The sequence below is a fragment of the Periplaneta americana genome, chromosome 2, assembly GCF_040183065.1.
Source record: "Periplaneta americana isolate PAMFEO1 chromosome 2, P.americana_PAMFEO1_priV1, whole genome shotgun sequence".
In the NCBI taxonomy this organism is placed as follows: domain Eukaryota; kingdom Metazoa; phylum Arthropoda; class Insecta; order Blattodea; family Blattidae; genus Periplaneta; species Periplaneta americana.
The window spans coordinates 92,728,371-92,740,261 of NC_091118.1; the positions used below are offsets into that span (position 1 = coordinate 92,728,371).

An 11,891-nucleotide genomic window follows, 5' to 3' on the forward strand; every position below is an offset into this window, starting at 1 on the left:
GACAGACATGCAAAAACTTATTGTTATATGATCGATGTCTGAACTTGAAATTTGGCAAGTTTTAGCAGCTTTGGCTGTAAGAATGTTATATTCATGTAATTAATTTTTTTTAGTGTTTCGGTTCGTGATAAGATTTCGAAGTGATAACTATAGAAAAATTGAAGTGAACATAATTGCCCTTTTGTATTCAATTCAAATTTTATTTAAACACTTTCTTTGACCCACAGTGTTGACAATAGTTAATAACACCCTGGCTGATTACTTGTCCAAAATTGTGTTCCCAGTGCTCAAGACCTCAAGTAATGAGTACTACGACACTGTAAAAAGGGATCCGATGATAGGCCAGCAAAACAAATATAATGTCAGGTTATTTAAGTGATGTTTTATGAGAAAGAAGCTATCCAAGAATATAAATAAACAATTGTTTAGTCGATTATTTAAAGACGCTGTATTAACTGCCAGATCCCTTAGCGTTGATGGGGATTGTGATAGTGAGATGGTATTTGGCGCGATGAGACTGAGGACTTGTCATAGATTACTTGACATTTGCCTTTCGGTTGGGAAAATCCTCGGAAAAACCCAACCAGGAAATCATCCCAAGCGGGAAACGAATCCAAGTCCGAGTACAACTACGGATCAGCAGATAAGCGCCTCAGCTGACTGAGCTGCACCGGTGTTCAGTACTTAAACAAATTCTGACTAGACCTAATGTAGAAACTACAAGACTAAAACTGTCAACGAAAAGGATAGGTATGAATGAAACTAGACAATAAGAAAGGAGCAAAGAAAATTACAAAATTCTTTTATAATAAAGACTTGTTAAGAAAAATGCATTTTACTATACATCTGCACGGAATGAATAAACAGTGTCACAAATATTGCACATTCTACAAGCACAAAAATTAGAGAAAGGCCTGCAATTAAAATAGAGAAAATAATTCAGCATGGAGAGTCCTCACTGCATTTACAATCAGATCTCATGCTTAACTGGAGGAGGTGTGACTACATAAATTCTTGTAACAAAGACACCAGAGCAGGTTTAGCGTGGCTAAAATTGGGGGCATGGAAGGATAATAAAATTGTCAACGAAGAAGGAGAGCGCCTTTGTCCGATTTGCAGAGAAAAGGACTCCAATAAACATATTTTATTACAGTGTGTCGAATTGGAACATGTACGGAGAAAATATCTACCACCCTTGATGCTAAGTTAGAATAGGAGTTCGCTTGCATGCCTTGACCTCATGGAGAATAGAGAATACGAACAAAAGATTGGCTTGATCCTCTTGAAGGCGAGAAAGATTAGAACTTCAGCTGTTGAAGTTTGTGACACTAACTGAGAAAGGGATAACGCAACTATACACTTTTATTTTTTTATGTTAGGATATATTATATAATATGTTTTGTGTGCCATTTTCATTTTAATATGTGTGTTCTTTTAGAGAGTACTGGATATAACCATAGGTGGGGGGGGTTAAACCTACAGTGTAGGACTTGTTTTAGGTACAAATCACGTACGATCAGAAGACCAGTGCATTGGATTTTAGAGAAAACTATGATAATATAAAAATCTGTATGTATAATATTGCTCAATAAATCCATCTATCTATCTATCTAGTACTTGTGAGACATAATGAAGATGATTATTATCACTAGTTACGACTGTGATGAATAAGAAAACTAGAGAGACTGACTAGAATTGCACAATAAGAAACAAAAATATATTAGAGTAATTGAAAAAAATTAAATTGTGATAATTGAAAGATATGTTTGTGACTCACAAAAAATAAATTCTGAAAGTCTCGAAAAATATTCAGATATTCTGATAAAATAGGCCGACAGGTTTAAACAAGGGTAGTAGAAGTATAAGAAGACTACTTGTCCAGGTGTTGAAGAATTTTACAATTCAACAGTATCCGAAATTTCCTGTAAGCCTACAGAATTGTATGTTTTATTGTGAACTACAGGGAAGAGTAATGTTGTTATTAGAAGAAACAAGATATCATTGAAACTTTGACCTCAGAATTTTATTCACAAAAATATTTTTCTCAATCAGCTTCGAAAAAGTGAAAAATCAATAATTGAAAAATATTACAATTTGTAGTTTTATCTTTGTTAGAAAATAAAACATTACCGGTATATTATTTTATCGTACTATATTTTGAGATTTTTATGTTGAATCATAATACAGTAGATTCCGCGTAATAGGTCCTGCGGTTATTAGGACCAGCTGAGTATTAGGAGCAAAATTAGAGGTACAAATACAGTCAATATATGTCTAACTCGGGTTAAAAGGACCAGTCGCTTAAGGGGTTAGGTACAGCTTACAGCAGTAAAATTTGGAAATATTCAACATTACTGTGTCTTATACAATAATGAAAATTAGTATGTGTAAAACACTGTCCTGTTATATAAAAAAAATATTTTTACGATTTAAAAAAAAAAATACTTTTTTTTCCTTCAAAAGCCAGTTCACTGTGCAATGATGAAGCGTTTCTCACATGACTGAAAAACTATCCAACATTCTGTGATGAAATTTGTTGTGTGTATTTATACATGTCATATGATGCAAGATTACTTCTCTTCCTTTGATAGATTGTCTGATAAAAAATAAATTCATTTTACAAAATGGTCTTCTAACTCAAAAAAATATATATATATATTATTTATTAAGGAATGTAGTTGAAAGAACATGATATTGTAAACATGAGTTTCAGCAGTAAAATAGAAGAGAGAGAGCATGAAAAACTTAACAAGTTTATGAATTACGAGGGAAACGCTTCATCAGTGAACTGCACATTTTGAATTTTGAAAAAAAAAAATATATATATATATAATTTTTTTAATCGTAAAAATATTTTTTTCGTATAGCAGAAGGACCAATTTTCATTATTGTAAAGATAAAATAATGGATAAAAGAAAGTTGAATATTTCCAAAAAAATTACTGCTGTAAGTTATACCTAACCCTTTAATTCGACCAAAACGCATGGTCCCAACATGGTCCTATTAAGCAGAATCCACTGAAACAGATGCTATGCTATTCAGAATATTTTTATTGCAATTTCAACGCAAATGTGCGCTTTTAAATTTGAATGGCGCTTAACTCATTCTGATTGAGTCTTAGTGCTTACTTGTAGTTGTATGAGTTGTCGATTGGGTTCAGGTCATAGTTCTCGCTGATGATTGGCACGTATCCCTGAGGAGAGAGGGGCAGGAACCTCGGGTTGTAAGCCCTTCCTGCTGGGACACCACCTTGAGGCGCTGGCATAGCGACGCTCATCAGTCCCATGAGAACAACAGCCGCTACAAACTAGAACAACATCCGCACATTAATTGTTATACCACAGTCTATAGTATATACAGTCACGAAGCATGAGTTGTGAGGGTACTAGGAACAATAGACTGTGCCGATATTATTTCGCATTGTCTATAATGGGGCGATAGTAGCAATCCTAGTGGTTAGCAACTATCTATGGATGCGTATTTCCTACTTATTGAGCTTCGTGACTGTATATACTATACTGGGGTTATACTAAGAGAATAAAACCCATTTTCTCAGTTAAGAATTTCTGTCTTTCATTATGTAGTCTGAAAAATTTAAGAAGCATAAAAGTCTGTAACTTAAATGAGGCGTTAGTAGAATCCTCCAAGTCGAGATCTTTGAAAAGAATAAGCAGTCTATCCAATTGAGAAAATTTAGTCGTGAATTTCAGTCAAATGGAACAAATGAATAATGGCGTTTTAAGGAAGAAACGCGTAAGGTAAAAATGTTCAAATCACTTTAATCGTTGTCAAGTATTAAATTTTAATATCCAGTTTTGATACATTATAGTATCGCAAAGAATATATAAATATAAATTAAGCAAGTTCCTGAGAAATTTTGGAGCACTAAGAAGATTTTTTAACATAGAAAACATTTAAAAATAATATCCAGTAGTACGCCTATTTATTTTAAAATTTAGTGAAATTGTCTGTGATGAAATATGCAACTATATATTTGCTATTAAACTGAAAATAGATCTATAATAGGAAAATCTAGCTAACACAGTAGAGGTTCTCAAGTTTGATAGCTGAACATTCATTTTGAGATCAAAAATAGATTAAGAAATATGAATATAACTGAATATTATGATGATGTTATGCTATTATTTAATTACAGCAATTCTTACATGGTGAACCTCACATTTACACGTATACGGTGCCCCCATTAACAACAATTACAAATAACACTTCTTTGCAGTACACTTTATTATAAGTACCCTATTCGCACTAGCTATCTCTCCTCTTACTGCTCAGGGTATCATATATTTAATACTTATCTTACCTTTCCTTTGCGATTCATTATTTAGTCGCTAGTTCATTTTTATATCGATTCGTTATTCATTTCGCTATTTGCTATAGCAACGTATTTCCACCGCCAAATAATTCTTACTATTCACACCTTCATTACCCTGATTCCTTGATATTAATTTAATTCAGTGCCACTAGACAGTTCCTACTACTCTTTCCTTGATCTTTTACTAGTTCACTAATATTGGTCATTCATTAGTCTGAAAATAATATTCATTAAGTTAGTCACTTTCTCTTAGTAAGCAGGTCGTTATCAACTCTGAGGAACTGAGTATATTCAGTTTAAAGGAAGGAAATGGTGAAAAATAATACCGATATACAGAAATTTTGAGATATAAAAGTCTGCTAAAAGTAATATTTCCAACTTCGAGGCCATTGAAATGTCTGAAGTTCTCTCGTAGGGAATTCTTGTCATGTTCGTAAACAGACCTAAATCGAAGACGACAGTGATATTGTTAGTAGAACAAATTAGGTGGAAATAGGTTGATTATAAAGTTTGTGAATATCATTATTATGTCGAATTTTCCACTTGTTTTGAAGTGAGTAAAAAATTGGACCTAAACTTTTTCTCAACACTTTGATAATATTATAATCAGTGTTCCTAATATTATTATGAGATACTAATATGCTTTTATTTAATATACGAGTACAGTAATAAATAAGTTGCAGGCAGAGAAATTGATTCCCATCAGTGTAGGCCAGGTGGATGAGTTATGGCCTAGATCATATATGTAACAGATAGATCATCACTTAGTTAAAATCATCTGCATTTTTAAGGGAACAACCGCCAGGGTCGCCACCCGTCCGCCGTAAACGAACACGAGATGGCAGTACAGTCGCTAATGCAATTCAAATGGGAATTATGACGTGACTCCTTATGTAACAACTAGATGGCAGCATAGTAAAGTTGTTAACGTCAAAACCTATAAAGCCGACCTATCTGGGGTATATATGATCTAGGGTTATGGGAACAGTATCATTTTTGGACACATATTTACTAGGAAACCCGACAAGACAATGAATAATTGATTTGATAATAATTACATAGCGGCAAAGGACTTTCCATCCTCTTTAAAAATGATTATATTGATGACTAATATAGGCCTACATTTCATTTTGGAGGATATTCGGTCAAAGTGCTATTTTCTTCTTTATATTTTCGATACATTTGCTGCAAGTTAATTTCATATTTCGGAATGCGGTCATCATTTCACAGCATCATGTACCTCTGCAGTTTAACGCGATGTTAACTCATCTACTGACTTCAAGAATTGAGCCGTTTAGACCATCCAGTCGTCATTCTAGTGAGGATAATAAAACAATTCTAGGTATTCAGAAGCAGATCATGTGGTCAGCATGGCGCAAGACCATCGCTTAAGACAAGTGTAAAGCAGGGACTGATACATATTCTCAGTAGATTATAAATTGTAACTTCATATCGAAAATCGAAACCTTATGCGTTATGAACGTAATAATAGAACGTTAAATAAATTAAATACGTGGAATAACAGTGGTATTCGATTGTATTTCGTCTGACACACAGAACTAGTACTATATTTCGGTTCAAAATGTTTTTTAATGACTCATTCAACTCGAAACGCGATTCACCAACGATTTTTAAAAAGTTTATAGTAAATTATCTCAAATTATTCTCGTGTTTACCTGGGAAAAACTGCATAAAAAGTCTAGTGGATAAAGTCACAAAATGTTTGTCGCATAATCAAATTCTATAATTGGCTTCATAGAATACAAAAGTTGTAAAACTTGTCTTATGTAAAAATATTGTTATCTAATGGCGAACATTTTACTTCCATTATTCACCTAGGCATCCCCATTTATGGGCGACACACCGAAGTCGTAGTTCTTTTAGCTGCCAATCGGCGTTGCCGTTGGTGAACGAGAGGAGGCGAAATACGCAACACCGTATGAGAATGATGATGATTAACCCTTTCTTACCTGAATTTGTTTTTCGTGAATGAAAATGAATGAAACAATTTGTGCTTTGCATCTATCTTGTATTTTGACCTAAGACCATGGGGGAAAAAAAGCAATCCTCTTCCTATGAAGAGCTGGTCAAGGAACTGGGTGAGTGCTGCACTCTTTCGGTAAAGAACGAAGCTACTTCTGAGGATACCAAATGGAATCATCAGGCAAATCATATGAGTCAAAGATTACAGAAGTGATTCCAAATGGACTCATTCAAGCGGAAAGGTTTAATGTAGCGATGATGACATTTCGGTAGGGGAAAACCTACCACCAAGTATCGTCTTAGGGCCTATGTAAAAATATGAAAAAAATAGTTTTAAGCACCATAAACGGCGCCCAATATGTAGAAGCGTGTTTCCCTCGGAAGGATCCATCCGTTATCCAGTTCCTTAGACTGTATAAGAGAAGCTAATGGAACCTATTAACTTATTTTTTGGTCTTTATATTTTTTACATATTTCCTGAATTTTTCACCTAGGAATATAATTGCATGTTCTCATAGGGTTCTGTTCTGCAGAGTTAGGCCTATTAATAGTCTCAGTTGAGAAATTGGGTAGCAGAGGAATGTCCACAAACTCGGTACTTTGTGAGGTGACAAACATGAGGTCGGGAACTTTGTACTCCTTCCATTAAATTATAAACAATTACTTTACGTACAATGAATCTACGATAAGTGACACCAACTTAACTTCTGGTTTCAAGGAAACCATGCTATGATATTTTTGTTAGCCGGATTTGAACCAGCGTACCTCGAGTCTACTAACAGCAGAACTATCGAACAGGACGTGGAGAGGCGAGTACTTGATTCTTATTATCAGTAAATTTCTTAAAAAGTTATGATTGGAGTTGGAACGTGCTTTATGGCCCACACCGTGATGTAGACGTTGATGATGATGATGATGATGATGATGATGATGATGATGATGATGATAAGTACTTTCAATTGCAGTTTTCAGCAACACATTACCCATTCTTTATTTAATCCCGTTAACTGACGTATTTTCACCAAGATGAACCAGGATTCGATTGCAACCTAATCCTGTAAGAATTTTGGTGTGCATATGGAGGAGATTTTCTATATAACCCAGTTCTTGGTTTTACCATTGCTACCTTAACATGATCATACAGGCTCACTTTATCTGAATATCTTCTTTTACATGCTGCAAGTCTACAACAGCTCTCGTATAGACCTATATACGTATTATTGGAGAAAAATTCTATCCGCCACCTGGAATCGAACCCATAACCTCTCAGCTTTGCGAGCTGAGTGCTCTTTCCGTCTGAGCTATGCCGAGACTCGACTCATGGTGTCGACCGTACTCCCCTTCTTTTGTATCATCAATGGCCTGTTACCTGCATTTTAGACATACAGTATACGTCATGTAAGCAGGAGTGTATATTTAAACGATTTTATGGCCATTTTCGACAACAGTTTTTGAATCAATGTTAAACTTTCATTATTCATATATGAGGACGTCGCCGTCTTCACTGAATAATCCATGACTGTAAGTAGTCATACATGTATAGATACGTATTGTTGAAGAAAATTTCGATCCGGCATCCTGTACGCCAGTTGAAAAATCCCTTTCCAGTTACTCATTTAATTGGAATTTATTGTTTTATGAATTTTACTGGAATACATTAAGCGATACATTTAATAATAATTGGAAAACAAATGCGAAAATATTAGTGATTTAACTTAAACTCAGCTCAATCAACAGACATATTTTTCAAAAAGTTGAGTGATGTAGACATATCTTTTCATTTCTGAATAGACAAGTACGCGTGTTATAGGGAAAAGCTTATTATCTATCGTCAGAATTTTGGTTCACCTTACTATTTTCATAATTATGTATCATTTTATGAATACTTAGTAATGTTCAGAGGTTAAAAGAACATAGTATTAATATCTGCTACTACAATCGTAGATTCCTCTAATAAGTTATTTTATCAATTATTTTAATTCTATATATTCTATATTATATTTTTTTATTTACAAAATATCTATATTTTGAGTTTTCCTGAAGTTTCTTATTATTAATTAGTTAATTACGGTCAAAATTTGATGTTAAATACTTAAAATATAAATAGACCTGTTGATAAAGTAGCAGTTGCAACAAATTATAAATATGATCAGGAAATTATAATTTTAATTAAAAATAACAAGTTTTGGCACAGATATAAGAGATTGTAAAAAAATAAGCAATTAATGTGAAAAAACAACATGCTTATAAAATGAAAAAGAAAACCTCTAGAACCTCAAACGTATAAGGAAAGGACTCGAAGCACATTAATACAGAAATAAAAATAACAAATCTGGCAGGTATAATAAAATTCAAATGCGATTATTTAAACGTCTCTATAATTGAAATTTATCATTCGGGTTGATAATTCTGAAATAAACTTTATTTAGGCCTACAAGAAATAGGAACTATCTGTAAACGATACGATCAACTGACCTAATCTGTGACACGGATGATGATGAAATGCAGTTCTAGAGTATTTCAATACAAAAATTTTTCGTTCCCAGGTTATGATGTTCTCGACAAGGAAGTGTAGTGGCTGCTAAATCTGTGCTTTCAAACGTGCACACGTTATAGTTATTTATATTCCAGAGATAATATCTTGCCGGAATAAAAAGTTTTTGCACATAAACTAATAGAAGAAACAAATATTGGCCTCTACATTAGTAAAAGTAAAATATAAACTCAAATTTCTTCTAATCAGAGTTGGTGATGATAGTGTGATGATAATAATACGCAGAGAAATAAAAGAACTCTCTAGATATTAACTCAAGATCCAAATTAAGTTTAAAATTTCCTGATGACGTAAGGAGCTTGAATTTATTCGATGCTAACCATTGTTTTCAGACAATTAATTTGAAATTTGTAATTACTTGGCCGTACATTAGTACCATCATTAACCTTCCACCAACGCAAGATAATTTACATATTACAGAAGAGGCACGACGCAAATGCATTGTTAGTAGTAGGAGGCCTTGGAATTGTATTGTATAACTGTAACTAAAGAGCAGACTTTATTACTTGCACTTCTGGTTTTTATATATAACATTTCGTTATTCTTTTAGATTCTCGCATCTTGGATAAGATTTCTTTTCAAATACTAAATATTGACTCCCTTTTTCAATTTTATCTCTTAAAATGTTTCATTTTAATTCCTCACAATTGATTTACATAACTGCAACTTTGAAATGTTTTAGAAAGAGAAAAAAATCATTTATGTTTACAGAGGCAGAGGAATCTTTACTTTTCATTGTTAGCGTGGCATATGGTACAACCAATGATATTTTAGTATGGTACAAAACTTTCACGGTGTTCTGCCTGATGATTGACAGTGGGCTTTAGCACAGTGCCTTAGATTCAGAAACATCCAACGTTCTGGAGTTACATATGGGAACCTCCTGCAAGAATGTAAACAAAAGGGGAACGGATGTGTTGAATATGTTACCAAGAGTTGTTCTACAGGACTGAACGAATCTTACAGATAGATTCCCATTTCTACCGATATATAGCTTCAAAACTCTGGATGTTTCTACACCTAAAAAGAATATGAAAGCACCTTGCAATCTGGCACGATAACCTACAATTCCACCTACTTTATAAAAATATTTTCTGTCTGGAAGATTATTAGCTAGCAATAACTTACTTTCCTCTGTGTTAGTTAATTTGAGATTTTGAGAAAGATTATTTGCATACTTAAATGCTAGGTTAATAATTTATATATATATATATATATATATATATATATATATATATATATAAGCACATATTTAAGAATTAGTTAAATTTAATGTGATTTCACTTTTTGATTATTAAAATATGACACAGAAAAATGTTTGGCTTCATTTCCTTACATGAAGTTGTTACGTTGTATAATAAAATATACTACATGTATCACTATATAATTGGATTCACTTCAAGAAATAGTATAATTTTACGTAAGATTGGGAATTGCTTTTTACAAAATCGAGAAAAAGTTTGAAAAACGAGCACGAGTTTTTCAATTTCCGAGGTTTTGTAATGCACTTCACAAACGTGTATTGTACAATATTTTTTGCACGGTCATATTTTTAAAATTGCAAATACAATATATTTTCATTGAAAATTTAGTGCAATATTATTCCAAAACTGTCGCAAAAATGCACTGTAATGGTAACTAAGTAACAATAAGTGCATTGTAAAAGGTCTATTTCAGTATAGTTTTATGTTGTGAAGAATTGTTTCCCTAGCAACAAGTGTCTGTATGGGAATTCTAGCTTCGAATGCCTAACAATAGCTGTAAATACAACAAAAAACAAAATATATATTACAGAACTGAGAACACTGATGCGATTCTCGTTTTATAAATAATATTAAATAAAATAAATATATTATAATACAGCCGCAATTTGGTACTATCTTACATTTTATGGTATATTATATACGCATCAGTAGTTTATGCATATGACACTGACGTTTGTAATTTTAGTTTACTTTCTATAAAAACAGCCCGATTAAAAACTTGTTACAAATTGAATTTTTTAAAATTATCATCACTTTTAGAATAGGAAAACACTTCAGAGATTATGAATTGATAATAATGCAATACTAAAGTGACTGTGAAATGAAAATAGTACCTTAAATCAAACAAAATATTTGAAAAATATCTATCCCGCAGTGGCTGTGTTTAACAAGTACTGCATTATGCATGATCTGTCAAATTTCGAAACTATCTGTGTGACGAGGGGCTATCTGATCTACTGGATGGGCAGAATTTGAGACAAATAATTTCAGATTTGAATATATTTTATGTAACTGAAAATGTAATCAGTTATATTAATATGAAACAGTAATATAATGTACACTACGCTAAGGAAGCATATTGCTACAAAACTCTAAGAGTAAAATAATAACAGATGAATGTGCGTAGCATCACTGAAATGCGCCTTAGAATCACTTACCATATTCATATTTGAGCAGTTAAAATGTATTTGTAACACAAAAATGTAAAAGTTGTTTCCAACTTGATCGTTGCAATGAAACTGATAAAAATCGTAATGTGGACGAGGGTATTTATACTAAAAAGCAGGGCAAATGAATATGGTTGTATAAACACATTAAGGAAACTTTTTATTTTGTAACCCACCTCCCACCACACCTTCCCCTCCCATTTCCCACCACGTCGGTGGGATCTCATCTCCTTCTCCCGCACGCGTTTCCACCGCACTGAGACTGTATCAAGATCCGATCTGCTTGCAGTGCACGAGGAGTGGGGAATTGAAATTCATGAGAGATTCACGTAACACAGTTTCCCCTAATTTTTATATCCGTGCCCCATATATGCAAGCCATTGAATATTGCCCATGCCTCACGGTTCATTGAAAGCAAGCTGCAATTACTTGCCATTGTATCGCCTCCCACGCAAATGACCATCATGCGTGGATCCCACGCCTCTCTCTGATAACAGTTATCAATCACCTCATCACTTCGTCTGCAGGCGGGTTTGCTAACGTTACGACCCATGTAGCAATTCCCGTTCTCTGCGATTAGCAACTCGCAT

The 11,891-nt window shown here is 33.4% G+C and overlaps 1 protein-coding gene across 1 annotated transcript in view; it reads right to left on the minus strand.

The window, feature by feature from the left end:
* The window catches only part of LOC138694430 (endocuticle structural glycoprotein SgAbd-9-like), a 33,401-nt gene extending 21,983 nt beyond the window's left edge, over positions 1 to 11,418 (minus strand). Inside the window, exons 1-2 of the mRNA XM_069818127.1 lie at positions 11,293 to 11,418; positions 3,129 to 3,307 (exon numbers count right to left, since the gene is read on the minus strand). Coding sequence (XP_069674228.1) covers positions 3,129 to 3,307; positions 11,293 to 11,301 — 188 coding nt within the window. The 5' untranslated portion in view covers positions 11,302 to 11,418. The remainder of the gene's footprint in view (positions 1 to 3,128; positions 3,308 to 11,292) is intronic.
* Positions 11,419 to 11,891: the final 473 nt, after the last annotated feature.